We start from the raw sequence: 27,277 nt of genomic DNA on the forward strand, positions 1-27,277 counted from the left end.
TATATTATATATCGCCTAATTTAACCAACTGACACAGAATGCAAACAAGGGGAAAACCGGTTTCAGTCACATAAAAACAATCAAGCTGTATAGTACAACCAGATAATTAAGATTTTACATAGAATCTTTTAGGGCGTCTAATAATTTGGCTGTAATAATCGGGACTGTATAATTCGGACATTTATCCAAGCGACTATGTGATTGTCGACATTCACCGGTTAAAGTCAACAACCACCAATTTCGGTCATTCACAGTAGTAAAGATACGACTTCTTTGAGTCCCGCAGTGGACTGATCGTTAAGACACGGTTCCCAGCAGATCACCGAAGTCAAGCATCACTGGCTGCGGTCAGTGTGCGGGTGGGTGACCACTTGGATTAGTTTTCTTTCGAGCCGAGGGTGTACGGTACTAGTCCTCGTTAAACTGTTCTACCGTAAAGTGATCGACTTCGCGATCAGGTCGTCGAACTACCGAAGCAGGGGTGTCATACCCTCTGCAGAGGATCAAAATTGCGATGGCATGTCTTCGGATCATCCTCAAGGATGCTTCCCAGACTGTCGGCAATAGCCCATTGTGCAGCTATAGTGCGACGTAAATTAACAACAACGACTTCTTTGAAATTTTAAAATAAGAGCAAAGATTAAATGACAAACCTTATAACATAAGCCAGGTGCATTTGAAAATGGAAGAGTTCAAGTGTTTCAAAAGTAAGGTAAGAAATACTGACAGGTTAGGGGGACTCAAAACGTATCCTATTTTTAAGATCCATCGCACGTGAATGTAAACTAAATATACTTGAAAGAAAAAATAAGTAACAAAAAAAATAGCTTTGCTACGAAGTGATTGATTGGGAACCGAAAAGGCAAATCAGGGCAGGATACATTTGCAGGATGCGAGGGCGGTGCAGAACTCACGTCAATGACTAGTGAATGGATTCTCATATGAACGAAGCGAGCTAATGTTAAAGGTTGGAAATAATTTCAGCTATATCCAAGCTAGAGCGGTGGTGGATCAGGGTTCGCCTTCCAATAAAGTGAACCTGGTTCGAGTCCCAACGATGGCTGATCTCGCAATCGGCTTGCAACAACCACAGTGCTGACGTAAAAAGTAGTAGACGGATCACGAGTTTGAGTCCCCCTCCCACCAAGATAACCGTGGAAAGTGTTCATGGTTTTCCGATCTATATAACGCAAATGCGGGCTATTTCTATCGAAAAGTCCACCGGGAAGGCAAATTTCATCCAACTAGTGGGTTGCGTCCCCTTCTCGCTAACGCTCGCCAACCCCTCGAAAATTGCTAAGCAATTTTATATGGTTTGCTTCGGAAACCAAGAACGCTTCGATCGCTACTAACTTAGGTACATTGCAAATGCACAAAATTCTAAGAATTCAAAACAATCTGTCAAATACATATAAAAACTTTTTTTTTAAAAAAAAATTACATCTTTTTAGTAAATACTAAGTCCTTAAAATAAATTTGAATTCAAATAAATGATATGTAATTCGTAATAAAAAACTAATAACAATAATAAAACAAATAAATTCGTGATACAAATCAAAAATCGTCAAATAAATTCGTAACATATAAATTCGCGAAAAAAAGCGCTTTCGACAAAATACTAAAATAGAGATCTATCGACAAAGACTACTCACTTCTGCCTAGCTTAATAGTATGAGATTGCAGCAGCTGATAGGGTGAATTTCGGAAGAGATCACATTTCTTAAGAATGCTCTCTGGTTATTTCAGTTTCCATTTTTAAAAGCGCTATATGTTGAACCACCTCAGCTAGCTTTGGCATGTGACATTTTTAGCGACAATCATGGGTCGATTTTCTAGCGTTGCTATTCGGGGTGTTGTAATGAGGCTTTTTTTTGTGGCCGTGTAAGAGAAATATATATATAGATACTTGATCGTGGAGTTCCCTTGTCTTCTATATTGTGTTCAAAATTACAAACAATATATTAGCAGTCGTAAACCTAAAATTGGGTTAGCTGTTCAACGACTGTTGCGAAATGTTAGTTATCCAAGCTAAATTTATGGTCATGAGCCTAACAATGTGCTGCTAAAGATGATTTATCTAATTCTTGAAGATGGGTAAATTTTTCGTGTTAGCTTAGCCTAAATTCCAAAATTCATCTGGTTTAACCGATGCAGCTAAAGTTGCAACTTTAAGCTATGTGGTAAATGCCCCAACGATTATAAGTACTGATTAATTTATATCAATTGCTGAAAATAGCTTTTAAATAAATTCATGAAAATAAAGAAAAGGCAGCAAAAAACACCCCAAACGGTGTGAAATTTTAGATTAAAATACTAATCATTCCCGTGCTTAAATCAGAATGAAAGCAATTCTACTTGTATGGAACGTGCAACAATTTCCTTCGATTTTCTAATTATACATTGTTTTCTTACTGAAAGATATTTTAAAAGAAATGCACCGTCAATAATTTGTCAAAAAAAGCAATCCTTTAATTATTCTATTCTTTATCTAAAAAAAGAAATCAAACTAAAGTGTTGAAAGAAATTGCATTCAGCAGTAAACGAGTACTTTTTAACGAGTAAAAATTTTCTTGAATGATACTCAAAAACTCGTATTTCGAGCAAATAATGAAAAGACGACAAGAAATGTCTGCAGCGATTTAATTTAAAAAATTTTTCTCCGGGTAATTGAACAAAATAATACTTTTTTATTATTTTCATTTGAATATCTTTTGAAATTTAAAAAATCACATATTATTATGTTTAGATTAGTCTATACATGAATAACTATGAAATTAAGACTACATTGCTCTTTATTCCTTTATAAAATATTCTAAATTGAAAATTTAAATGCATTTAGGCTAAATGAAGTGCATTCATTTCTATGATTTTTGAATACATAAGTTAAAAAAATATCTAACTAAATTATTGTATGATAAACAATGAAAACTATGAATGTCTAAATTAAATTATTGCATTATTCTCTGCGCACTGTATAAAAATTCATTTGAGTTTGATTTCATAATTAAGATGAAAAATATATTGATAATTGTTTTATTCAATACGTTTTCAAATATAAATGGAATTTTTTTTATTTCTTTTCGATTATGCCAGTTTAACTTCGAAATTTCAAGAGCATGAGTAATTAATGTTCGATAAGCTCTATTTTACTATATATTTATTTATGAATTCGTTTTTTGTGAGAATACGATAAAAATTTTGAAAACAAAATTTGCAAGTCCCAAAAATTTATGTCGAATCGAAAATAGATTAAAGTGAAACCTATTAAATTAATAGATTAAAGTGTGACTTTAAACTTATGTCTCAATCCCAAAAATAATTGTTCAAATATCTTATGTTTTTGATATATTTCTGCAGCAAAATGCCTTTTTCTTAAATGTTAAACATACATTAATGTTTGCGAAACTTGTAACACTATGAAGGAATTGTCAGAAATTAATGAAGTTAATTTCTGACACAGTACAAAGCACGCAGTACAAATAAGCATGCAGCAAGAATACTGCTGACAGTACAAATAAGCATGCAGCAAGAATACTGCTGACAGTACAAATAAGCATGCACAATTGTTGTACACGTGCTATCGCTTTGTAAATCTAATCATTTGAATGCATTCCCTCACCTTACATTTCATATAAGTTTTCTATTTTATATCCATCGTTAAACAGCCGACCCAACTTTTGAGTTTACGACTACTAATGTTCAACTACGTAGCCTTGTAATTTTGAACCCAATTTAAGAGACAAGGGAGCTCCTGGATCAAGTATTGGGAGAAATTTGCCTTCGTGGAGGACATTTTGATGGAACTAATACGCATTTGCGTTACATGGAGAGGAAGACCACGAGAACCTCCCACTGTCAGACCTGACGGCAAAGGGACTTTAACCCATGATCCGTCAACCACTGAGGATATTTCTCGTCAGCACTGTGGTCGGTACCAGCCGGATGAGGAATTCGTATCGACTGGGATTCGAACCCGGTTCGCCGCATTGGAGGGCGAAAGCTCTACCCCTTGAGTTCCCTGTATGTAGGCTCTAAAACATAGGATCGAATAAACAAGATATGATGGAATGTGCAGAAAGTGAAATTTAAGATCTGACTGACTAAACTATTGGGGCCGTATTTCTAAATCAGAACTATTCATGTTTTTGTGGTAGTCAAGTTTGGTTCAATTAACATAATGCTTACATGGTGTTGCCATTTTAATGAACATGAGTGTAGGATTGTCCAAATCACGCAACGCCGATTGTATTTCTCATACATTTGTTGTTCAAGATAACTTAAATAATTCGATGAAAAGAAATTGTAATTGTGACAACTTTATTTAAGTAGAAAAGTATCTTGCGTAAGTAAAATGGATATTCGATAATATAACATAATTATTACTATCAGAACGTTACGATTTTGTTCCAACCTTTTGAGAATTGTTCGAAAACTGTAACAAAGAAAACCATTTATTTGAGCCCATTCTTCTCACAACAAAAGAAAAATCAATTTTCCAACAACCAAAATGTTCTCCAGTCAAGTATTTAAAGTGAGAGAGATATTATTACCTCATTTCAAACGAGAGGGCGCACACAAAGCATTGTTGTCTACATGAAAAGGAATTAAAATCGTCACACGAACCAGAAGATTAGAAGTGCGTCCATAAATTAGTCTGTGTTGCATTAAATATTCATTAAGCCTCGTTTTAAAGCTCAAATTGAGTTTAGTTTCTAATTTAGTGGAGTCGAAAGTATAAGAGAAAGATTCCATACAAAAGACACGCATGAATATTCTGCAGATCGCTTCAGTTAATTTTGTACCCAATCCACACGTGGACGTTATTTGGCGTATATTTTCGTAACTCAAATTCACCAACGTCTGATAATATTCATAGCAACTATTGTAGTGTTTGACAAGTTCAATGTAATCTATTTAAACAAAACTCAAAAGATTGTCAGTGATGTTTTAATTAAATTGAGAGTAAAGATAATGAAGATATGAATCATTTATTTGATAATTCAATTAAGAACGAATATTAGATATATTTTTTTTTGTTGAATGGAAGAAATTGTTAAGTACAAATTGGTATGTGCAGTTAGCTAAATAAAAACTATTTTGCAGTTTGAATCATTTACGACTTAAAAATGATCTGACTTTCATACACTTAGTTGCTTATTACAAAGTACTTATACAAACTCACAAAATTAATTTTTACAATCAAAAAAAGCTTTTAAACTAGGTTCAAAAATGTACTTAAAAAAAAAAACTTTCCCTGATAGCAAAATAAGGTTTATTTTAACTCAGCAAGAAAACTTTTAATGTAAACCTAAAAAGGTTTGTTATGCGGTTTACGTGTAAACCTTCTAAATGAGATCTGTGACCATCTGTTCTATTCTACGCACATTACCCTAATCCAAAACCTTGGAAAACAATCTTTCATATAAAAACCTTAAATCGAGATTGACTTAGGGTTTTCAAGCATGGTAAAAATTCTTAAATAAAGCTAGTCTTAAGGTGAAAATAATCTTAAATCTAGGTCATTATATGGTTTCTTTTCGCAAATTCTTGTATGCTCATTTGCCAACCGGCCTGTGTAGGTGTTAGGGAACTGCCCTTGCGTCAGAAAGGTTCTGGGTTCGAATCCCGGGCAAAGGTATGGATGTTCTTTACTTCTCTGTACTATCTGTCTTTACTGTGTTAGCAACGTTGGCCCACCTAGTTTGAAAGAGTGGTCAACAAATCTGCCCCTCAGGTGCCTGTATGACCTAGGTCATTCTCCAGGTGGGCATTGGACAAAAAATGCATGCTCATCTAAAACTCACCTTGTCATGAAATTTTAAAGGACAATGCAATTTCATCCTATCGCTAGTGTGACGTCAGATAAAACGTCATTATGGAGCTATGTGACCATTTAACTCGAAGTGACAATATTTTTTAATTTAAAAAAGCTTTAAAAAATACTTTTTTTTCATCCTTTTAGGATGAAAGGTTTGAAACTGCAATATTTTTCGCTTTATTGAAAAAAGGTTTTTAGTACAAACATTTTCGCGACAGTTAAAAAAAAAAAAAAAAAATTCGACGCAAAGTTGCCGAAAGGGTTACACGCTTTCTGGGATCTGACATATGTCAGATTAAGAGCATAAGCAACAACAACGACAACAACAAACCAAGTGTGACGTCACTTGCAAGCAACCCAATTGCAAATTCAAACAAAATGGCCGATATTTACCTGTAGTAGACCGTATTTAATTTCTATGTCGAGGAATGCGTAGTCACGTACATTGTTCGGTAGATTCTGTGGTAGCCTCTCTTCTAGATATCCCAAGATGTTGGCAAGGCTTGCTATCACTGGCTCCGTTGCGAAAGCCAGGGTTTCGCTGCAATCAAAAGAAAGGAAATTAACCACACACTACACTGTTAAAATTTTCATTCTAAAATGGTAACATTTCTATGGTGAAAATTCTATGGTATTTTCTATGGTAAACATAACCGGCAGCAGTCTGCTCATCTGAGTAACAGTAAAGTCTACGGAAAACAACATATTTTATCAACATATATCGGTGTATACAACTAGTATGGTTAAAAAAAACGTAAATACAAAGCTATGCAGTTTTTAAGCCATTTACAACTATCATGGCTTCAAAACCTGAAAAAAAATTAAATTAAACTGAGTTTGGAGACAGTTTAGCAGCTTTATAGTGCTGCCATCTATGCGTAAATGAGAATATCATTCTCTAATAGATCAGAGTCACAAATTGGGGAGTGCAGGACATTGGAAACTCTTCATTGTTGAAATGAAACGGAGGAAATGTAGTAGTATCGACACTGGGTCTCGAACCCCTGTTCTGTCGGTCATGAGATTGACAGATTAGTCATCTCGGCTATAATATGCACCCAACTGCAAGGAACTAAGTGGCTTCATTTGGTGGGGTGATAAAATTCTGGTTGTTTAATCGTATTAAGTGAAATCAGTTAATAAACGATTTTTCTCACAGTTAACAGTTTTAATACCATCTCATTTATGTTTAGTTGACTTACAACTATTTTAATTTTGCTTGACTATTGTAAAATAACAATTAAATGATAAAATATGGTAAAATAGCAATTAAATGATAAAATATGGTAAAATAATAATTAAATAAAAGATCATTTACTACTAGTTTGGTTAAAAAAATCATGAATACAAAGCTATATGATTTTTTTTAACCTCTTACAACTAGCATGGCTTCAAAATCCTACAATAAGAACGGCTTCGTCAACGGCTTCTGCTATCTATGCGTAAATGAGAGAATCGTATTCTATTATTTCAGGGTCAAAAATTGGGGAGTTCAGTTCACTGGAAATTCCTCATGTGTTGAAAGGAATGGAGGAAACACTGTGGTGTCAACGCTTGGAATCGAACCCTCGTTCAGTTGGTCACTAGATTATCTCGCTCGGTTCACATTATCCAGTTCGGCAAAAATATGTATCCATTTTTCAAGTGGCTTCATTAGTTGAGCCTATTTGGTGCTATAAAATTCTGGTTGTATAACCGCATTAGATGAAAACAGTTAATAAATTCTCACAGTTAAGAGTTTGAATAACATGGTTATTATATGGTTATTTGACTGTCTTGCTTAAATATGGTAAAATAACTATTAAATAAATTGTTATTCAGCCATTTCTCCTGAGAAATTTCTAACAGTATAGGTGAATAAGAATTACTGTGAGTGATTTCTTGAACGCTTATTTTTCTAAATAATTAACGTTTACTAAGTATTAAAAAAAGTTTCAAATGGCCAGCCATTAACACTAGGACTGCGCGGCATCATATTTTGCTATACAGTACAAAACGCCGCTGATTTGAAATAAATGTGAGATTAGGTCTTGACTATAACAAATACTAATAGCTGACCAGGTGGCCGAGTGGTTAGCGTGTCTGACTGCGGAGCCACTGGCCGCGGGTTCGAATCCTGCTCAGGGCATGAATGTCTCTTTCTCTCTCTGTGTTCTATGTCGTGTAAATATGACCCGCCCTATAAACGGGCTTGTGGTTGTGTGACGTGGGCGACGCTGCTTCACCGCCGTGGCTTCGGAACAGGTGCCCACTGGGTAACGAGAAGAGAGTAGAGTAGCAGTTCTGGCATTTCTGTGGCCAATGGGACAAACCCCAAGTGCCCGCCATTAAAAAAAATACTAATATCAATATCTCGATTAAATACAGTTTATCTTAAAAATATCATAAACATGATTGTCTTTTTTTAGTAAATTTATGGTATATCTTTTTAGAATACATAATTTTGAGCAAAATATAATAAAATCATAAATCTACTCTCAGATTATGCTTAACTTTATTGGTGTTAGACAGTAAAAAAAATGTGTAACGTTTCCCCCCCCCCCCGTAAAATTGCCCTTTTAAGAGCCATCAAATCACAATATATATTGAAAGAATTATTTCAACAAAGTATATGTACTCATACTCATATTCATACATTCATACTCATATACCCATACTCATATATTCATTTACTCATACTCATACGCTCCTACTCATTCACTCATACTCATTCTCTCCTACTCATATGCTCATACTCATTTTCTCTTACTCATATACTCATACACTCATACTTATATTTTCATACTCATAATCATATATTCATATACTCATACACTCATTTTCTCATACTCATATACTCATATACTCATACTCATATATTCATTTACTCATGCTCATATATTCATTTACTCATATACTCACACGTACACTCAAATACTCATACTCATATCATTCATATGAGAGATAGAGTAACGGGGAAACTGTTTCAATAAAATTGAAAACTGTTGAAATAAAATAAAATAAAATAATTTTATTCTGAAAGTGCTTTAAAGTTTTAAATGGTTTTAAATACCACGAGATTAAAAAATATATTTATGTAGTTATTATTAAACAATAGCATATAAAAAGATAAAAAGCACATATTATTATATTCAGCTCCACATGCATTGAAGATAATATTTATAAAATGAATAAATCGAAAATAAAACTGCTAGATTCAGAAACAAGAGCAATTGTGAAACTCGTTGCCGATATAAATAATGAATTTTTTTTAACCTGAAAAAACTAAAAGTTCTAAACAATCACACGAAAAAGAAATTTACGAACTTATTAGTGGAGAAATACGAACTGTTTCGAAAGTTTATTATTCTGATTAAAAAAAAATTGGTTTAATAAGCTTATCGAGATCCTCATCAAACTGTTATTTTGGTGTACGGATTTTAATCCTTCTAAGTTGTTTGCAGTTAATTAGGAATATTTTTCGAGCGTTTCTGAAAATTTAAGAGTAGATGGAATTTTCCTTTTAATTGAAAAGAACTTAAGTAACATACACTCTAAAATTCGATTTTTTTTTTTGGTGTACTAGATCAAACAGAATTTTACGTACGAAATTATTTTAGTCGTTTTTTTTTCGTGAATGTCATTAATTTTAATTAAAAGTTCAATAAAGGAAAAATGTGTACCGTACTCATTAACCACTTTTTGATTTTTAGTTTAAACCTTTGACAGGCAAGTCAGACATATAACTTTAATGACGTAAAAAAAAATGGCCGTTTTAATTCCTCGGAAAAAAAGAATCGATTTCTTTTTTAACCAAGAAAATTTGATTTTGATTTTTCATCTGCAATAGATGGCAAAATAAGGTTTATTTTAACTCAGCAAAAACCTCTTAAACCCACTTAAAAAGATTTACAATGCAGTTTACGTGTAAACCTTCTAACCTTAAAATGAGATCTGTGTCAATCCGATCTATTCCACGCATATTACCCTAATCCAAAACCTTGAAAACAACCTTTTATATAAAAACCTTAAATCGAGGTTGTCTTAGGGTTTTTGAGAGTGAAAAAATCCTTTTATAAAGCTAGTCTCGAGGTGAAAATAATCTTAAATCTAGGTAATTATAAGGTGTCTTTTCGCTGACTCTTGTATGCTCAGCTTAAAACCACCTTGTCATGAAATTGTAATGCACACTGCAATTTGATCCAATCGGTAGTGTAACGTCAGCTATAACGTCATTATGGACCCAAATGACGATACTTTTGAGAAACGCTTTAAAAAATAATTTTTAATCCTTTTAGGATAAAAGATTGAAAGGTATTGAAAAAAGGTTTTCAGTACAAACATTTTCGTGACAATAGAAAGAAAATTCCGACCACAAAGTTGCCGTAAGGTTTACATGCTTTCTGGACTAGTGTTTATTTAACTACCACTCTTCTTAGAGGGAAAAGAAACTGAGGAATATTAATTTTGATGAAATTAAGCAAAATTAGTATTGATCTTTAATTTATATAGGTCCCGCAGTGGACTGATCGTCAAGACACGGTTCCCAGCAGATCACCGAAGTCAAGCCTCACTGGCTACGGTCAGTGTGCGGGTGGGTGACCACTTGGATCAGTCTGCGTAGGGACCGAGGGTGTGCGGTATTGGTCCTCGTTAAACTGTGCTACCGTAAAGTGCTCGACTTCGCGCGCAGGTCGTCGGGCTACCGAAGCGGGGGTGCCATCCCCTCCGCAGAGGATCAAAATTGTGATGGCATGTCTTCGGATCATCCTGCGGGATGTTTCCCAGACCGTCGCCAATAGCCCATTGTGCAGCTCTAGTTTCGACGTAAAGTAACAACAACAACAATTTATATAGTAAGCTAATTTCTTTGAGAAAAATCCCAGTACCCGTAACTGTAACGAACTTAAGTGATACCAGAGGGGTTGATTGCTATATTAAGCAGCCAGCTCCTTTCTCGAACAAAAACGCCCTGCGCTTGTAATTATAACAAAATTCAGAACAAATAGTAGAGTTGACCGTCAAATTATTCATAAAAATAATTGACTTTAATTGTCTCTCGAACTTTAGCAAAATCCGTTCATGAACGCTAATTTATACAGCCAGTTTCCCTATTTTAAGAAAAAAATGTTTTTAATAATAACTTACTTCAGAAAAAAAAATAAGTTGACCATGAATTTAATCAGCCAACACCATTCTCTAACAACTGCCCAATATACCCATAATTAAAACAAACTTCCGACAAATCAGTAGAGTAAACCGTTAATTTATACGCTTATTGTATAATGCTTCCAAAATCAATTTAGCTATAGTTTGTCCATAAAAAAAAACTCCCCTCGCCACGAAGTCTAAGGCAATCTGCGGCTATGGAAACCAGAAATAGCTCATTTCAAAGAGGGGAGATTCTTTCTCCCATGATTCCCTTTCTCTCGCCGGCTTGAGCCGAAACCTCCCTTAATGTCCCAACACCTCTATTTGAAATAGTTAAACCTCATAACCATAGTCACCACCCCTACTCCAGACGAATAGATAGGGGAGTTCCTTACACCGAAAAACTATAAGAATAATCTTTTCCATGGTGATTTTAGTGTCAGTCTATTTACACAAAGGACTTAAAACACAAGCGGCAACAAAGGACATATCTCTCTTACTTCCCCTGATCACAGTCGATGGACGCCTTCAATTTTTGGCAGAATCCGACACTAGTCTATTTCGCCTCGTTCCAAGTTTCACCACTTTGATTCGACATACAAAGAACCTGTGCCTCAAACAATTTTAAAACCCGAGCAGAAAATAACTTCCATAATGTTAATTTTAGACCGATTGGCCACATACTTCTTGATAAGAAACTTATGAGCAAACCTGTTTTTTTCATGATCACGGTGGCTTATGGGCATAAATTTATTTTTGCGGTCAGTGACTAAAATAATACGGTGGCTGACCGTAACCTAGCAATGGACTTTTATTAGAGAAATTGCAACATTAAATGTATACACTTATTTGATTTCACTCTTGGCAAGGATTCAAAAAATAAGTATTCGGATTAGTGATTACAGGACGTTCAGTACAGATTATTTTTAGTTGCAACGATTAGGCGTCACCTGATTCGCTTATCAAATGCGCCAAAATGATCGCCAATCGCACAAAATGGAATGATTTTTTGAGTTAAAAACGTTCGAAAACATTCTTACACCTGAAATGTGAGAAATATTGTGATTTGTGCTAGGAAACCTGAACTATAGATATTAATCAACAATAGATGTTTTTATAATACGCGTTTGTGATGGTTGGCCTCGTGGTTCATCCTCTATATTGATAAGACAATTTGATAATATCACATTAAAAAAAATTATTAAGGTAAAACTTTATGCACACCGTTATATTATTAAGATAACTCCTAAGATTTGAGAGCATTAGCCGCAGAGTAAATCTTTTTGCCGAAACACGCACGAATTCATACTAAAATCAAAAGTCATGGTAGATAGGTAGGCACTTTATTTACGTCGCACTAGAGCTGCGGTCTGGGAAGCAACCCTGAATATGATCAGAAGACGTGACATCGCAATTTCTATAATCTGCAGAGGGGATGGTTACCCTACTTTGGTAGCCCGATGACCTGCGCTTGAAGTCGAGCCCTTGGAACAATTAAGCGAGGATCGATACAGCGCACCCTCCATCCCTACGGAGGCTGATCAAAGTGGTCACCCACCCGCTTTCTGACAGCATCCAATGATGCTCGACTTCGGTGTTCTACTGGGAACCGTGTCTTTGCGACCAGTCCACTGCGGGACTTAGAAATAGATGAATCTTAGAGTATCTAAGATATATAAGCGATGACTATTACAGGTACAATGAATTAAATCCGATTTAAATACATAAAACAAAATCCAATTCTTAATTTATTAATTTTTTTTAAAAGTTAAGACAAAGAATTGTAATAATTTTTTGTTCGCATGCTTCTGTCAATATATACCCAATCAGAGAAATGCAATGAAAGATAGGTAAAGCTTATTTTGACTTAAACAACAAAATATCTACCTATGTTTATACAAATTGCTTGGATATTTCGCAACTGCTATCTTTTTATATATATTTTCACAAATCCAAAAAAAAAAAAAATTATAATAATAATAATGTAATTATTATCTAAACAGTGTTGTCCCCAAATTAACTGTAGCTATTTCATTTGACAAATATTTTATGACAAAAAAACACTAGATTAATTTATTTTATGGAAAAAAGAAACTGAAAAAAATATTTTGTGCAAGTAAGATTTTAACTAAATTAGGTAGTTTTTATTTATTTATTTACGATGCCACTCATTTACACATGTTTCGAAAGGTTAAAATAGATCCAACACTTTTACTAAAATGCTTGTAACTTTGATAGGGAAGTACTCACTATTTCAGTGACACGAAAGACAAGTGTATATATTACCATGAATGGCCGAAATCAAGAGAATGTCGACTTTCACCGGTGAATGTCAACAATCGCTTTGGTGAATGTCCGAAATATTTGTTATATCCGATTTGATATTAATTTATTCGTCGATATTATTATATTTATTCGATATTTTAATATCTGCTGAGGGCAGATTAGGAGAAACATCAGTGTTCGCAGTACCGGTTAAGTGCATACTAGGCAGTGGCCCTTGACTTTAAAAAAGCACTAATGTCGGGCATACCGGGCAAATATGTACCGAGCTGTGGCACTGAGCCTTAAAAAACATTGATGTAGCGAATACCGGGCAAGTGGCCCCTGATTAAACTTGGTATGTATTTCTTGCATTTACCAAAGTGACTATGCGATTGTCAACATTCACCGGTAGAAGTCAACAACCACCAATTTCTATGAGTCACTGTAAAACACACGCACACACACACAGATATATATATATATATATATATATATATATATATATATATATATATATATATATATATATATATATATATATATATATATATATATATATATATATGTATGTAATAACAGGGCAACAACCCTGTTATCAGTGTTGTCTTTAGCTTGAAATAATTGCAGTCATAAGCCATCAGACGTTCTAAACAGGTTTATTTAAAGGTAGGCTGGTATTGATAACAGTTCACGTCCCCACTCCTACAAAGGAGGGAGCGTGGACAAGACTCCTGACAATTCCGGAACAGCTTATCAGGATCAACTCATGATGAAAGGACACGCAAAACTATGTGTTCTTACGTTTTATACCAACACAGATTTGAGGTAAAAAGGCACACTTCGTACATTCCTTGTAACCTTACGCATTAAGGAAAATCATTTCTGCTTCCTTATATGGAAGTGAAAAAGGGAACGATTCTAAAAATAACTCTTCCTTCGAAATATAAATCTATTTATATTTTAATGGTATGCTTTCAGCCATGAATTCCCAAAATGGAATCTCTCTACGCTTATTCTTTAACAAAGACATTTTATGAAAACGAGAGAGTTTTAATTCTTTTATTAATACGAAAGTATTTAATTTTTGTATTACATATATATATATATATATATAACGTCGTTGTCGGGTGGAAGGATTAAAATAGGTCTTAGGTCGGGAAGGAGGGTACAAAATTTATTTATTAATTATTAGGACAGAGCAGTCATGAGAGTATGTAAAAGAGAACATGAAAAGTTGCGCTCCTTGGTTATATGTGAGGGAAAATCTTGCAAAGTAAAATCTGTAAAATTTCTTAATTTAGGGAAAGAGGGAAATCTTAGTAGTTGCTATTGGTTTATGAAATAGATCGAGCGCTTTCCACACAGAGCAAAGGGAAAAATGTCCTGCCCTTAATTAAATGCATACTTGAGCCAAAATAGATTTAAGAACAGGATGTGGCTTTCAAAAGTGTGAGAAAGTATTTCGATTAGAATAATAATTAGGATAACATAAAAAGATTAATATATATATATATTTGATTTTACTTTGGAATTTACTCTCTATAGAAAAAATAGTTAATTTCATATGATACAAAAATTATATGCTTAAAAAATAATTGTTATTAAATACAGATGATGTCACTGCGAATTAAGTACCTACTGGTAATAAAATTGACTTATGGAAAAAGGTTTTTATAAACTTTCTATAAATCTTAAAGAATCGATAAACGCTTGAGTATAATTCCATTAATTAAAGATTAATAGGATAGAATTGTTGTATCTGCAATAGAAAAATGGATTTTAATTAGAAAAGTTTTCTTAAGACTCATTATCTATAATGTTTTTTTTTCACTATAAGTTAAGTGAAAAACAAATGCATACAGTTAACAGAAGCATAAAGAAAATTTGTTTCGAATTGTATGCTAAAACAATTAGCAAAAATAGAACTAAGAAGATGCATCAAGGAAAGACTTCGAAATTTTTAAAAAGAACACTCACAGATTAATGGATGTTTTTAAGGGACTAATTGGAGCGATTAAACAAATTCTATAAGTAATTGCACTTTTTAACTAAGATAAACAAGGAAGGAATAATAATTATTAAACTGGGCTTAGATAAACGGGAATAGCAAACGAAATAAAAATATTTGTTTTCCTGTCTAATTTTTCTGTTATATTCTAAAGATATAACTAGGGAATGTCTTTTGAAATGGCGTCAACAATGCTCCAGAGAGAATATTTCAGTTTTTTTGTTTGTTTGATTAACGATTCAATGCACACAAATTGTAATTGACTCTTTTTGAATGGATGTGTTTGTGTTTGGACAGATTTATCGTTTTTGCTTAGAGATTATTTTAGAGAATCGATAGAATGTAATCATTAAGCTTCTAGATATACAGACCCTGGACAAATTATTAGACGCACTTGAGATTCTATGTAAAATCTTAATTATCAGGTGATACTATGCAGCTTTATCTTTTTTACGCGACTGAAACCGGTTTGCAGTTGTTTAAGTTCCTGTATCAGTTGGTTAACATTGTAATGCAATACGTTGAAAATAAATACAAATAGGAAGTGTATAAAAACTCTCCTGAATAAAAACCCATTTCATGTATGTTTAAATATAAAAGTATTGCCTATAAACTCGTGCAAAACATGTCATTATTAAAACACAACAGTGCGCCCAATCATTTCTAATTAGCAATTTCCTCTAAGAAATTGGATACATCGAAAGTGTGTTCTCTTCCTTTAAAATAACATCAATGTTTCACGAGTGTACACATTGGCATGTGAAAGTGTGATCACAGTGATCTATCTATTATGCGTAGTTATACGTGACTCTAAATACACAATAATTATTAATTCATAGTCACACAAGCATTTTAAATTGCGGTCATTGACTGATTTGTACCCATTTGAAAAATTAGTTATGTTTGTTTCTTTACTGAACTACTAAAGTGAAAGAGCCGCGATGGCTCAGGTGATAGAGCGTTCGCCTTCCAATGAGGGGAACCGGGTTCGAGTCCCGGCGATGGCTGGGCGATACGAATTCCGCATATTGCTTGCACCGATCACAGTACTGACGGGATATATCTTCACGAATCATAGGTTAAAGTCCCCTTGGCATCAGGCTAACCGTGGGTGGGTCTCGTGGTCTTTCTCTCCATGTAACATAAATGCAGGTTAGGTTAGCTCCATCAGAAAGTCCCAAATTTCTCCCACTACTTGATCCAGTAGTTCCAGTGTCGTCTGGATTGGGCTCAAAATTACAAGGCAGCGGAGGCGAACATTAGCTGTCGTAAACCAAAAAATTGGATTCGCTGCTCAACGACGGTTATTATTAACAAACGTGAAACGTAGTTGTCAGGAATTGATACAAACTACTGATTTTTTGTATCGAACAACTCATGACGCTACATTTTCAAGAAATGTAGGACGCTACACTATAAATTACAATAAAAATTAGCGACTACAGTAGTTTCACTACTTGTAGTGCGCTACTACCGACCACTGGTCGGTAGCGACCATTTTTGACCATCACTTTCATTTGTGTAATTTTTCAATAATCTGGAAAAATTTTAAGATGTTACATAATAGTACGGGAAATTGTCTGAAAAGATGATGTGGTCAATTTACAATTATATGTTAAGATTAGCATTCAATGGAATTCCTGAACTAGTTTTGTGGTCAGCATGCTAGGGAGACAATTAGTTAGGTTACTGATAGCGATATCTAGCATGCCTTTTAATATGTACATTTTCCCTCGTTCGAACCTGGCCTTCTTATAAGAATCTCAGGAATTTTTTGCCACCTGTTTTCGTTGCTCTCTTTCTCTCCATGTAAAGTTTTTGTGTTGAGAGAAAAGGAAGCAGATTTTTTGCGAGGACGTGGCTGTAAATAACTAAAATAAATAGTTTTCCTTAGGCTTGCGTGTCTGTGAGGAGGTTTATTAGTCGGGCAGAAAAATCCCCTGACTACCTTCTGTGCGACGTTAAGAAGCAGAATTCACCGTATGAAATCACAAAAATAAAATTACTTTTAATTATGCATTTGTAAATAATTAACAAAAATTTATGATACAGTTACAAAAATGTTTCTAACTTTTATTATAAAGATTAAATTAGGTTCCTTATAAGAAAATGCAAATTAGACTGGCGATCAACAAGTAAGGATAGGATAGTCAACTAGTCAGATTTCATTGTAACTTGTTTGATAAAATTAGATTTTTTCAAATTTATAAGTAACATTTGTAACACAAAATTATAAAACGTTTCAGAGAAAAAAATTTTAAAAATAAATTTTGAGATTGTTGACTTTTATTTTTATTTTATAACCGTCTTTGAATAGCCGACCCAATATTCGGGAGTTTACGACTACTAATGATAAACACAGTAGACTTGTTATTTTGAACCCAATCCAGAAGACAGGGAAAACTTCTGGATCAAGTATTGGGAGAAATTTGCCTTTGTGAAGGACTTTTTGATGGAACTAAAATGATTTAAATATTTCGATATATTTCGATGAGGTATTTCCAAAAACTTTCCCAATATTATAAAATTTTAAATATTTTGATAATTTATAAGTATGAAGCCTATACTTTTTTGACGTAAATTTCCCAATTTTAGAAAATTTTAAAATTTGATTCATTGTGATCAAGAAAAATCATCGCTTGCTTGGTGGTTCCACAAGCGGTGAATAAATCTAGATGACACATCGAAATCAATATAAAAAATTTTAAATCTAGATCCAATACTTTTTTGACATAAATAGTTTTTGCAAATATACATTTTGTTTTAAAATTGTGCTTTGTAATGAGTTTATTTTAGAACTGCCGGTGAACAGCAGATCCAATTTTGGGTTTACGACTGCTAATGTTCAACTCCGTAGCGTTGTAATTTTTAACCCAATCCAGAAGACAAGGAAACTCCTGAATCAAGTAATGGGAGAAATTCGCCTTTGTGGAAGACTCTTTGATGGAACTAACTCGCATTTGCTTTACACGGAGAGAAAAGCCATGAAAACCTCCCACGGTTTGCCTGACGGCAAGGGGACTCTAACCCATGATCTGTCTACCACTGAGGATATTTCGCGTCAGCGCTGTGGTCGGTGCAAGCCGGATGCGGAATTCGTATCGACCAGCTATTGCTGGGATTCGAACCCGGTTCACCTCATTGTGAGGCGAACTCTCTATCCCCTGAGCCATCACGGTTTTTCAGATTGTTGATTGCTATTGCTTTTGATACAGTTTAATTGGGTCACAATTATTACGAAAAAGACAACAACAAATTAATGAGCATGAAAGTCGGAAAAGAAATTACAACAAGCGTCGCGATATCTAACATAGTATCGGGTTTTAATCATGAAATCGGTTAGATTTATATTTTGCTTTTAATACTGATTAACTACACTGGTATAAGAAATTAAGAAAATTTGCAGATTTGGTCGATTATCTCTAGAACTAAAGGACCAATTGTAATGACATTTGATATGTATGTACATTGATACAATACAAAACAAATAACCATTCAATAAGTATAATACACACGCATGATATCGCGTAACACTCGTTGGATCAGGAAGGTATGAATCAGCGGTTGCAGAGTAAACAAAACAAAACAAAAAATGGGTCCCCTCTTATAGATATACAGGCTTTGGCAGTTTATCATTTCCTGTGACAATTGGCCTGAAGTGTCCTGTGGCAATTTCATACCTTCCTACTCCAAAGAATGTTGCATACCATCATGCGTGTGTATTACAATTGTCGAATGATTATTTATTTTGTATTGTATCAATGTATGTACAGTCCGCAAAAAAAAAAACGAATCACCCTGAATAACTTTCGTTCTAATGATCGGATTTTCACGAACTAAGTGTCAATCTTAATGGTTCTTGGGGGTGACCTCAAATATGCTAATTAATTAGTGTTAACTATTAATTAAGTTACGAAATCAGACACAAAAACGTAATTTCTCTGAATAAACATCTATTTTTTTTACATATTTGGATTTTTAACCTTCAAAATATAGGGGGTAGCCGCAATCTGGGAAATATGGTCCCCATAGTTTGGTCAGGAGAGCGATCCAAAGTTCGTACCCCTTAATGTTAATTTCACTTTTTACGTTTTTAGTCATATTTTCAAAACTAATAAAGCAATTTAGAGAAAATTGCACCCACTCATAAAACTCATTTACCCAAAGATAATTTCATGAAAAAAATAATTTTTAATAATTATTAATTATTTTTTATTATTTAATTAAATTGAGGATGAAAAAATTTTGAATTATAAGGTATAAATTTTTTTATACCATATTAATCTACATATTTTTCAATTGAAAAATCTAAAGTTTAAACTGTTTTTATTTATTAGAAGCTGAGAAAAATTAAAATTAATTATTTTTAAAAAAATAATTTGGCGACAATAAAGAAATGATTAAACGGGGCGATTAATATTAAATTGTGATAAACTTGCGAGGAACTTGACTTCGCGCGCGTAGTGTAAAATTTCATTCATATTTTTTTCGCTAATAATCGTTTGCTAATCTTTTTATTTTCATTTATTTCTAACTATAAAATACAATCTTTCCTTTTTAGTAGCTTAATAATTTATTTGCAATTTAGTAAAGAAATTTGAATAAAACATTTTGAATAAAAAACACTTTATTCGAGGAATGCCTAGTTTTATAAATGTGGATATGATATGATCTTCTGATAGAATATGATTATACACCAGATTGTGCTTATTTAATGTGATTATTTTTGATTTTTTGATTTTGTTTTTCAATAACTGATACAATTTCAATAATATACATACGTATGCATAGATTTGGAATAATATGTTTATCAATTTCTTGAATATATATTTCATAAATATTAATAAAAATACGTAGTCAACATTTTTAAGCATCTCTCACAACATCGCAAATTTCTCAACATCTTATAGGGTAAATTAACGAATGAAGGAACACTTACGCTTAGCTTGCCTTTAAGAAAAAATCATAAAAAATTAAAAATTTGTAATTTTAGCTAAATGATTGTGTCGACACATTTGTTATTAAATACAAATTATGTAAAAAATATTTAGATAACTTACATAATATTGTTTTAAGCTTTTGGTGGTTTAAATAATAAGTAGTAAGATAACCAAGTGAAGGAGCAGTTCTTACCAGTGAATAAACACTAAATTTTCCAGTGAATGAACACTTAATTTAGAGAATGTTTGATGCTCGTTAGGAATCCTTAGGCCACACAAATGTCTAAAAACAAGATTTTTCTTGGAATTACAACATATAACCACAATTAACGTGAAAAATGTTACTTTTTTTCAGTCATGGAATGGAAAGTAATGGAATGGAATGTTTGAATACATAATTTTAAAAAAAATGTTTTTCGTTTTTTTTTCTCACAGTTTAATAGTCTGTTCTAAATTATGAATGTTTATCATTGCGTAATCCAATGATGTTTTTATTATTATTATAATTAGATCACTTTTTTGTTTACTCTTTTCCCCATATTTTTTAAGCTATTTTGTTATCTTTTTAAGTGCTTTTATTTTCTCTTCGTCATATTTTCTGCTTTAACTTTTTTTTCAGCTCATTCAATCTCTTAAAATTTTCGTTCTTTTTCTGAAGTTAGTGCAAAAAAGTAATTTTTTTCATTTGATTTAACCTTCCTCTTTTTACCAAATTTTTGGCCAATGTAAATGTATTTTCGAAATTTCTTTTGATTTTCCAGTACCATTTCTGGAATTCCTCACTGGATAATAAATGAGAAAAAGGAGTTTCGAAGTTTGAGTAAAATCCATCTCTCATTGACTTATATCTAGTGGGCCTTCAGCAGTACTTACCATTTACTTATGGAACCAATTGTTTTTCCAACTAACAATGCCTCTAGAGGACTTATATCAAAATCAGTTTTCAAGATACTTTCATTGTCAATGTTAATTGTATCAGCTTCAGTGCCAAAATTTGATTAACCAGATGTTCTTTTTGAAATAAATTCTTCAATATTGAGAAAAGCACAGGCTATTGGATATTTGGGAGATTAAACTTTTCTGTCGTCAATGTTCCTTTAAAAATTTGCAACATAACTTGTGAGATTTCCATCTCAAGCTTCTGAAGAAATAGTGCATCGTTACTCTCGAAGCATGTATTTTGTTGATAAGTTGTCTTACTCATTAACTCTTGGTGTCTGTTTTGCATGCATTTGTTAAAGTCAACGTTTTTTTACATCGAATGGAAAAATATCGCATCTCATAAAAGCATTTTAACTTCATCAGTTGATGCCTCAAAATCTTATTTAAAAATGGATGTAAAGTTTTTTCGACATATTGCTTTACAATTCTTTTAAGATCTAACGGGAGATTTCCCTGAATTAGGTAGAAAACTAAACCACAAAATTGGTTTTGATGAACATAACTTGCTCAGTTTCAAATTGATATGAGATTTATACCTATCCAAAACAAGCAAAATAGGGTATTTGATAGCATTTTTAATTAGCCATGGGTAGAAACATTTGCAATATATTTGTAAAATTTTGCTTCGGTCATTGTTTCATTTCATGAATCGCTTTTTCCAATGAAATATATAGTAGGGACGGATTCTGTAATATCTCAAAGAATTCTTCAGTAAGAAAAAACTACCAATGGAGGTACTTTTTCTTTCCTAGGTATTTAAGAATATAAATCCTTATAATTTTTAGGGCCAAGGATTTTTCCCGTTTAAGGGCAGTATTCAACTCTTGTTTCGTTCGCATTGTAAATGCAATCACTTTCCAAAAGGATGCCAGGGCTACTTCCCTCCTAAAGATTCATCTAAAGCTCTTGAAACCAGTATTTCGAATATTATTCTCTAAGGGAAGTTTTGCCTTTTGAAATTATCTTCGCAGTTATCGGTGGATGTCGCCTTAAAAAAAACTTCACCCATTTTTCACCTGGATGATTATCTTTAAATGGATTTTTCCTACCAGTTCCCGACTGGACGTTAAAGACCGCAATAACTTAGCTAATTATTAGCACAAAGGTCTGCAAAGAAATTTTCTATTCAAGCTTTTATTATTATATTTAGTCAATAAACATAGCTTATTAAGGTGTCTAAGGTATGACGTAATAACTAATCACTACATTTATAACGATAATAAATTATTATTATAATTCTTTAAATAAATTTAGCAATTAAATTTGCATTTTGAAATGAAATTGTTATAGGAACTATTCATACAACATTTAACTGAATTTCAGGTGTCCTCTATATCGCAGAACTACTAATTATCCATGTAAAATCATATTTCACACATACTGTTCATTCACTGGGAAATCTATTCCCAGTGAAGAAACCTGCCTGTTCCTTCACTGGTTAGAAGTTGTTTTTTGTTCTTTTGACATAATTTTGATGTATAATATGACTAAAAGTACAGGAAAATTAAAAATTTTCTTTTATTTTCATTAACTTGAAAAATCCCTATAAAGGAACACTTGTTTATTCATTGGTTTTTCATCGTTTGGTAATCCAGTTAATAAGCACCCCCTAATCTCAGTACTTGCTTATGTTATGATGCTTGAAATAAATAAAACGTTACTTCAATAACCATATTTTGATTTCTCTTTTTCACAATGAGAAAAAAAGCATTATTATATGCAATTAATTGTACTTCAAACGGATAACTACCACCACTGACCTTATAATTGTGTCAAAGAAACAAGGCGTTGAACAGATACTAACAAATTCAAAACTTTTTCCAGAGAAGACTCTAAGACCAGGTAACTCAATGCATTGTAAGATGACTTCCTATTGTTAGGTAGTAAGCTACTGTTACCAATCAATCTAAATTAACACGTTTAAAATCTTATCTTTAAAAGATATCTATGAAATGTTCCTTCACTGGGGTGTGTTCCATCACTGGTTGGTTTATCCTATATCTTCTTAATCTTAAAAGAAATTTCCGGAAGTGTTTCACAAGAGTTTCGTAGAACTATTTTACCAATTATTTAAGTAAATTTTGACATTTTTAAGAATCTTATTCTTTACCCTTTTACGTTTATTATTTCTTCATTAATATACTAATCAATTTTTTCAGTTCTTTAATTTAGGTTTTCTTTAAAGTAAAGTTCCTTTCTGAATTATAGTCAAGTTTTCTTAAAAAGAATTATTGTCTGCTAGTTAAGAATAAAACCTTGTTAAGAAATTAAAAACATTCCGCTGTTTAAAATTATTTAATGCAAAACAGCTGATTATTTACTAAGCATACTATTTTTTTTTGAAAAAAGAGTATAAATTATTGATTGTCTTTTTTTTTTTCTCGTGACTTCAACAAAGATTATCTAAAATAATTTGATGTTTTATAAGTCACTACAAAGCAGGGTTCGTGACTTTTTTGATTTAAATCGGATTTTTTTTATTTAAATCAGATTTTTTTGATTTTTATTCAAATTCACTGTAAGAACTTTAATTTATGATTTAAAAAAACTTTATAAATGCTTAATCAAAATTAAATTAATATTAAAACTATATTATAACAATATTTAGAACAATATTTTAACTTACTAAAATAATTGTTCATTATAATACATAGTTTTGAATGCATAGCAACCATTTTGAAACAAATGCATGATTGAAATTTTAAGACTAGTTGAAATAGAGAATTTAAGGAATAATTTATGGGTCTGTCTCGGTTTTTCTGGGAGATAACTATTTTGTGAAAATTTAGACATAATTTCTGAAAATTAAAAATTATAATAAAAAATCAACAAAAATACGTTAAAAAATTGGATTTATTGTTTCTTACGAGAAAACGAAAAAAAAATTTTAAGAAAAAAGTTTTTTGTGAAGTTATTCTACCGTTTTTCCTAAAGTTAAATTTGTGAGGGTATCGGTAAACGTGGTAAATTTCACTTGGACAGGCCCCTGTACTTTAACTATTAAAACAAAGTTTCAATTAACAAACCATAATTTTAATTTAAAATTTCTTTTTTTTTCTCTTGATTTTTAAAATGACAAAATAAATGTAATAGATTGTGTTATAAATGTAGTCATTCATCAAAAAATAAATAGATATTTTATCTATATATTTTTATATTAAAATATTCATTTTTAATTCTATATCAAAATATCTAAATTAAGCTAAAAAAATTTTTTTTCTTAAATCTATGCACTCATAGAAATTATTTTCCACAAAATTTCTATATAGAAAATCAGATGTCAAAGATACTGTAAACATATTATGAGAAAAAAATACCAGTTAATAACCCTACTGCTTCAAATAGATTTTGAAAGAGTTTGAAAGGGAAGAATGACATAACAGGAAAAAATGATCTGAATTGGCCTTTTTTTTCTTTCTATTGTTGGCAAGTTAGGGCAATTTCTTTTTAATATAACCTCAAGTTTAAGAAATATACATTTTCCACCAATAAAATATAATGTAGATTTTAATTCCACGCTTTTTTCTTTCAAAGGGTAGAATTTTAATTAACAATATTTACATTATTTTTTGAAAAAATTCATGTTTAATAATAACTTTCTACAGCTATGCAAGTCTATATTAAGACAGCATTAAATGTTTACTTTAATCTGTACTTTCAATCTCAAGAATCAAAAGATTTTTAAAAATGTAATTTCAAATATGTTGCAATTTAACACACACCAAGAAAGAAAGTAATTTCGTTAACTAAAATTAATTAATGCAACAATTCATTAAAATAAATTTTGAAACTAAGAAAACAAAATAATAAAAGTATCAATAATTTAAAACACTGTTTTTTAACTTTTATAATCAATATATATCAAAGAAATTTGTTGATTTAAATCAATGATTTTCTTAAAAAAATCATTTGATTTAAATCATGATTTAAATCGTGATTTAAATCAAGCTGATTTAAATCAACAAACCCTGCTACAAAGAGTATAAAGATACAGAACATAAAAAGCTGTCGAATACGTAGCCAAATTTTTAAGCGTCTGAAAATATCTCAGTACCTTAAATGTCGTCCTTACATCTTAGTTGTGAAATTAAATTTTTAATTATCTGACCACGTGCGATTCACTAACTATTTCATTATATCTTTTACTCTTTCTTTATGATACCAAGTAGATTTTTTTCCTGATAATATACAAAACTATTTTGTTTAATTTTTTACTTTGGCACTATTGCCAAGATATTGTAGTATAATTTGTTATCAGGAAAATGCCTCATTTTGCTACGTAGGAAATACTAAAAATTGAAATTTGTAAGAAGATTCCGAATCCGTGCCAATTTTATAGTCATCTGATTTTAAAAAAATGCTATAAGAAATACGCAATTTCCGAACTTATTTCAATAAAAAAAATAATAAAAAAACGTGGCAAGAAGGCTAACATACTTTTTACAGAAACTGTGAAAACTTATTTTTCCTATATTTCGTCAAAAGAGAATAAGAATGATATTGCTCCAAGGGACCTACTCAATAATTTCGCTATTTCCAGAATGAAATCTGTTTGATCGAAACATATTATTCCATGAAAATTAAAACGAGGAAAAAATTAGCTTTTATTATTTATCTAAGCTTATTCCATTTATTTAATGATAGCGGTATTAAGGTTAAGAATATGCGATGGAAACCCTGTTTACTATTAAACTAAAAATGCATTAAATCATGTAGCTTGAATAATTTATTTTAAGCAAATAAGGGTGTAAAAATAAACTCGATCAAAATACTCCGAAAGTATACCCTAAAATATATGTAGAATAAACTTTGGCATCGATATATAATAAATACCTTTTCAAAACTTATTTTAATGTCGAGTGAAATAATTTAATATGTTGTGTAACAAAATGAATAATCCCAAGAAACGGAATCGAAAATATAAAAATTTCATTGATTTAAAAAAATAATAGATAATTATAAAAGTAGACATGTTTTGAGCGTCCAATAATGAAAGTCACAAGTTATTCAAGCCTGACAAGTCTTGAGAATGGGCGATTATATTTGAACGCTCGAAGCATGTCGACTTTTACTTCCCTCTTCATATGTTTTGAAGCCAGTTGAGTTTTTATCGTCAAATATACTGTTTCACATTTGAGTCTTGATCATTATTTTGATAAAGATTTTACACTTGTTAAAGTAAACATATGCATTTTAATGTTTTAACAGGATTTATGCGGTCTTTAAAAACGTAAGAACATCAATATTGTTAAAGTTATATTTAACTTAAAAATTAAAATTTTGAGACCGGATATTTTGAGTTAATGAAATTAAATATTTTATCTTTTAAGTTTTTGGGCCCCATTTCAGTATCTTAAGGATCTTACTAGCTCTGTTTAAAAGGAGAGTATCAGATATATATAACAGAAAACATAAATAATCATAGTAGCAGTATTTGGTGGTAAATGTAGCTTATCGTAATTGAAGAATATGCTGTGCGACATTGTATGGTGAATTTGCGAACGTAAGTTTCAGAATGCATCGAAACACGAGGATGCTATTTGCTAATCATCTTTATCCAAAGAAAACCATGTAGCCTAAATATCTAGCAGAATGAAGCGATTTTATAAACAACGAATCATGCAATATGCAACACATTATTTCAATGTCTTATTCTTAAACATAACATATTTTAATGTCTTTAAAATGCCACTAAACATTCAGCAATTCCTTGAGTTATAGAAAAAAGAAATATCATAAATTACAGAAAACTTTGTGAATGTGCATTAGAATTACTATACAATCTACATTTTATTTTTCAAGCACTTTTTTTTTCTTCAAACTTTCTTGCCTAGAAGACTCGATTAACCCTTTCGCGCCGACTGTCACAAATACGTGACAGCATAAAACAGTATCAACCAGGGTAAAAAGATAAAACTGGTAATCAAAGTAATTCTTTAGCAGTTTATTTGTGGGCGGGGTTATAATTGTTTCATTTATTTAATTCAACATTAGTTAGTTCAAAATAAAATATAGTTATACTTTGAACTAACATTGATTATATATATGATTAAACTAACAATAATTAAATTCAAGGCAAAGTAAGTCTGAGAAATTAGCAACGCCTGCATTTAAGCTACCGTTTTTTTATTTATTTACATCCTGATTCTGATTTTGTACGAATGCTTTCATGAA

The 27,277-nt window shown here is 31.8% G+C and overlaps 2 protein-coding genes across 5 annotated transcripts in view; one reads left to right on the top strand and one right to left on the bottom strand.

The window, feature by feature from the left end:
• LOC107453622 (ankyrin repeat and BTB/POZ domain-containing protein 2) overlaps window positions 1–27,277 on the top strand; it is a 442,842-nt gene that overhangs the window by 410,505 nt on the left and 5,060 nt on the right. The window lies entirely within an intron of this gene.
• LOC107453616 (SCY1-like protein 2) overlaps window positions 1–27,277 on the bottom strand; it is a 556,894-nt gene that overhangs the window by 189,208 nt on the left and 340,409 nt on the right. For all 4 annotated transcript variants that reach the window (XM_087169467.1, XM_087169470.1, XM_087169468.1 and 1 more), the window contains one exon: window positions 6,212–6,359. In XM_087169467.1, the coding sequence (XP_087025593.1) occupies window positions 6,212–6,359 (148 nt within the window). The remainder of the gene's footprint in view (window positions 1–6,211; window positions 6,360–27,277) is intronic.

This window comes from Parasteatoda tepidariorum, chromosome 8, assembly GCF_982258835.1.
Source record: "Parasteatoda tepidariorum strain Cologne lab strain chromosome 8, Ptep-v5.0, whole genome shotgun sequence".
NCBI lineage: Eukaryota > Metazoa > Arthropoda > Arachnida > Araneae > Theridiidae > Parasteatoda > Parasteatoda tepidariorum.